The sequence below is a fragment of the Ixodes scapularis genome, unplaced genomic scaffold, assembly GCF_016920785.2.
Source record: "Ixodes scapularis isolate PalLabHiFi unplaced genomic scaffold, ASM1692078v2 PGA_scaffold8__174_contigs__length_109621045, whole genome shotgun sequence".
NCBI classification, from domain to species: Eukaryota; Metazoa; Arthropoda; class Arachnida; order Ixodida; family Ixodidae; genus Ixodes; species Ixodes scapularis.
The window spans coordinates 76845781-76849915 of NW_024609883.1; the positions used below are offsets into that span (position 1 = coordinate 76845781).

The 4135-nt window shown below is 49.8% G+C and overlaps 1 protein-coding gene across 1 annotated transcript; it reads left to right on the plus strand.

Annotated features, from left to right (window-relative positions):
• Nucleotides 1-1062: 1062 nt before the first annotated feature.
• Nucleotides 1063-1902, plus strand: LOC120849373 (omega-amidase NIT2-A-like). Its single transcript, XM_040221581.2, has one exon. It carries the CDS (start codon nucleotides 1063-1065, stop codon nucleotides 1900-1902), a length of 840 nt encoding a protein of 279 aa, XP_040077515.2.
• Nucleotides 1903-4135: the final 2233 nt, after the last annotated feature.

The window sequence follows — 4135 nt, forward strand, 5'->3', positions numbered from 1 at the left end:
ATCGGGTCCGTCGGAGCTGGAGCTGCGAATCCTCGCTAGTAGTGTGGAGCTGGGAGTAGTGCCGCACGAGGACACTTCTCGTAAGCGTCCGGAGCGCGCTGGCGAAGTCTCTCGGCCCCAACTCGACGACGCCCAAGTTCCGGGCAAGTTCCGGGTGGGTCTCCTGTGACGCGAGACCACGGGAGACGAATTCGTACTTTCGCTTCTTGCAAAATGTGCCGCCGGCGTCGTGTGCCGGCTGCTGAGATCCGCTACAGAGCTTGCGCCGGCCTGCGCCCCCTCTTCTACCGCTTGGTGGCGGGTTTGTCGACGGGTCATTCGGGTCATCCAGCGTTGTCTCCTGTTTCCGTACTTTCTAAACTGAATTTGTTTCCCTTTTCTCTTCTTAGATACAGAACAAAAACTACTTCCATAAATAATTGAAACAGATAGCGCCATTTATTATTTGTATTTCGACTCAAACCATCAGTTTAGCGGCTCAAAGGTGCGATGTCACGGGGACCGACGACGTCACGAATTCGTCATATGCCGCGTGCTTTCGACACCACGGGGTGTCCCCGTAGGAGGAGGAGGTTGAGGAGGTTCCCGCATCGTCCGCTTAAAATATGACGCGCCGATATTTAGTGAGTCTGCCATTGCCCGCGGGGTTGCCCGAACCACAATAGATGTGGAAACAGCAAAACAGGTATCTTTAAGTGGCACACACGCTGTTCAAAAGCACGGAGCCTGCCTTATTAGGGGCGCGTCTTTCAAACATGGCAAGGGGGCAAAGAGAGGGAGAGGAAAACATAAAATACAGCAAAACGCTTGTTCAGCTTGCGATGCCACGTGACACGCTGCGCCCGATGCGTCAGGCTGTTCTCTTATTGACGGTACGCGACCCCCCCCCCCCCCTCACACACACACACACACCCGCCAAACGCGCCCACACACACACACCCGCCAAACGCGCAGACTCTGCTTCGTGCTTCAGTGCTTACCGGAATCAATTCGGGTTCGCTGCGCTGCAAAAATTGTGCCGACCGTGACGCCACTACATTGTTTGCGCGAAGTCCAACGAAAATGTCAACGAACAAGTTTTGCCTGGCCTTACTCCAGCTCCTGGTGAGACACAGCAAAGCGGAAAACCTCAATAATGTAAGTAAGAAAATTAGAGAGGTGGCATCCATGGGGGCCCAGATGGTCTGCCTCCCAGAAGACTTCAGCTTTCCATTCGACATGCGCTACGTCTTGGAGAACGCAGAGCCGATTCCCGGCGAGACTAGCGAAATGTTGTCGAGATGCGCCGAAGATAATCAAGTCTACCTCGTCGGAGGCACATTGTCGGAGCAGGAGAACGGCAAACTCTACAATACCTGCCTGGTGTACGGACCGGACGGTTCGATGCTGGCCAAGCACCGTAAGCTACACCTTTTCGACATCGACATTCCTGGCAAAATCACCTTCCGGGAGTCCGTCCTCTTTACAGCGGGCGACAGATTCACCACATTCGACACTTCGTTCTGCAAAGTGGGAGTAGGGATATGCTACGATCTTCGGTTTGCGCCCTTGGCGCAGATCTACGCGCAGCTTGGTTGCAAGCTATTGGTTTATCCAGCAGCTCCCAACATTACGACTGGTCTAATGTTTTGCAAACTGCTTTCTAGGAGTAGGGCCCTTGACAACCAAGTCTACCTGGCGTTAGTGTCGCCCGCGAGGAATGAAACAGCATCGTACGTGGTTTGGGGACACAGCATGCTGGTGGATCCGTCCGGCAAGGTGGTAAAGTTAGCTGGGATTGGAGAAGAAATTTTGCTTGCTGAGGTAGACTTGGATAATCTGTCTTCGATGAGGAATCGCGATCCTCTGGACAAACACAGGAGGAACGATCTGTACAAAGTAGTAAGTGAGAACACTGAATAAAATAGGTTTGGGGTCACTCCGACGAATAATTGCATTTCGCCTAAGTGAGTAACATGACGAATAATACATCGTTACTCAGCGGGGAATGCGAAGGATAACCGCATTACGACAGAATCACTCGGCACGACTAATACCCCCGTTAAACAGGCCGTATAACGATCACTGAGCTTGCGATCGTTGGCATCTTCCAACTGTCACTGAGCTCAACTAAGTTGTCCGCTGTTACGCAGTACATAGGCCTAAGCACCTCAAATTGCTGGGAACATTCATCTGCTGGGAACATTCATCTGCGAAGACTGCCCGCCAGGTTTGCCTTTGCCGAAACAAAACTAAAATTTTTGTCCGATTATTTAAAAAAAAAAAGTAATGCAAATAAAGATTTGCACACTTTTCATTAGTTATAAAAGTTTAACACGAAAGATGATGCACGTAATTCTTAGATTAAATAAACGATAATCAAAAAACGCTTTACACGAGTTCAAGCAAGAGAGTTATAACAAAAGCATTATCGTCATCGACATCGCAATGGTCACGCCTGGGCTACGCCAACGAGGTACCAGAAGTTCGAAAGTGCCCCCTCCTTGCCCCCCCTTCTCCCGCTTGCCACCATGTTCTACGCAAACGTGACTACTGAACACGTGACCTCCCAAAAGCCGTGACGTCACCGGTAATATGGCAGCGCCCAGAGCTGGCGGACGAGAGTTGGTTCGATGCATTTGTTCGGTGCGCGGAAGTCGCGATATGCCGCTGCTTGCCTTTCACGATTTTGGATTTCGTGCTCTTTGACGAATGTATAACTGGAAGATCTGAAGGGGTGAGACTTCATACGCTTTTTACGCAAGATCGCTCTGAATATTAGCACCTGTGAGATCTAAAGCCCCTCGATGTGTCTGTGTTTGTTGTGCAAGTAGCGTCAAGCGCGTCAGTGCACGAGCCCCATGTCTCGAGCGGCAATTGGAAGCAAATGACGGCGGAAACCCGCTCGTGGCTTGTGTCTTGCGCGTTTCCATGACAACGATGGGCGTTACTTCTAAAAAACGCTTTGATCAAGGAGCTTTAGTGAGACAAAGCGAAACTTCGCGCTGCAGAACGAAGGGTCCTGGGTTCAATCCCCACCCCTGCCCGTTTCGATCTGGATGAGCATCGTACCAGCGTGCGGTCGTGTATCACCACTGCGTTGAGCACGTTAAAGACCCCAGGCTAGCGGTTGTACTGCACTAGCTAAATTGCTCATCTACAGCTGGGAGACTCGTCGCCCCTGTGAGGCAGGCCAAGTTCTAGGCTGTATAAACATTACAAACAACCCAATTTTTTTTAGTGAGACAACATCAGTCGTGTCGCCGTCGCGGTGTTCGGATTCTCAGAAGTGTTCGACGATTAATAGAATTGTGGCATGAAATTTTTGCATTTTCTTAGCTTTGTTTGAACGCTGGAATGCCAGGGAATCAAAGCGAAAGGTTTGCGTCGAGTGTAGGACCTAGGTGAAGCTGTTTCAGCTCTAGGTCACCGCATAATCACAGCAACTTTTAGCAAGAAAACTCCTGTTAAGTAGGGAGAAATCCTGCTTATTATTTAAGGTGATTTTTGTTAAAAAAGTTAACCTTTCCGGAGTTGCGTCGGCATTGTATTTTTTTTTTTTTTTTACTTTCTATGTTGGGTTCGGCGTTTTGGAAGGAGCATTCGCGGGGTAATCGTGGCCGAGGTAGGAGAGCTTCCCCCGCGGTCAGAAAGAAACGTCTCGGGTTTCGAGAGGCGGTACGGGGAGAGCCCGCGCTTTGAGCTGCGTGTGGCGTTTAACCGAACGTTCCTATGTGTAGAAGGCTTAGTATCAAATGGTCGCTTTTTACTTGATGTAATAATTTAGCTGTTGGTGCCAGCCAGACTGGGAAAAATGCAGGAAACAATTCTATAAGGAATTCGGATTTGCCGGTTGGAGCGCCAGGCTGACAGCTCGCCGACTATTGGGCGACAGTGTACCACGTGGGAGTGGTGAAATTTGAAGGGATTGGTCGGCCCCAGAGGGGAAAGGAGGCCCCTACAAGCCTACAAAAGGATTGTCGAGATTTTTCTCCAGGATTGGCTTCAATTCGATTTTGGGAGACTGGGAACAAAAGTATGGGGTTTAATTTCGGGGTTTTAACTCACTATTGAGTTGTTTTGTTTTATAATAAACATGGACGAACTGGTCACTGTAAAGCCAATCAACGTTGCAATGTTTTCAGCGGGATCGAAC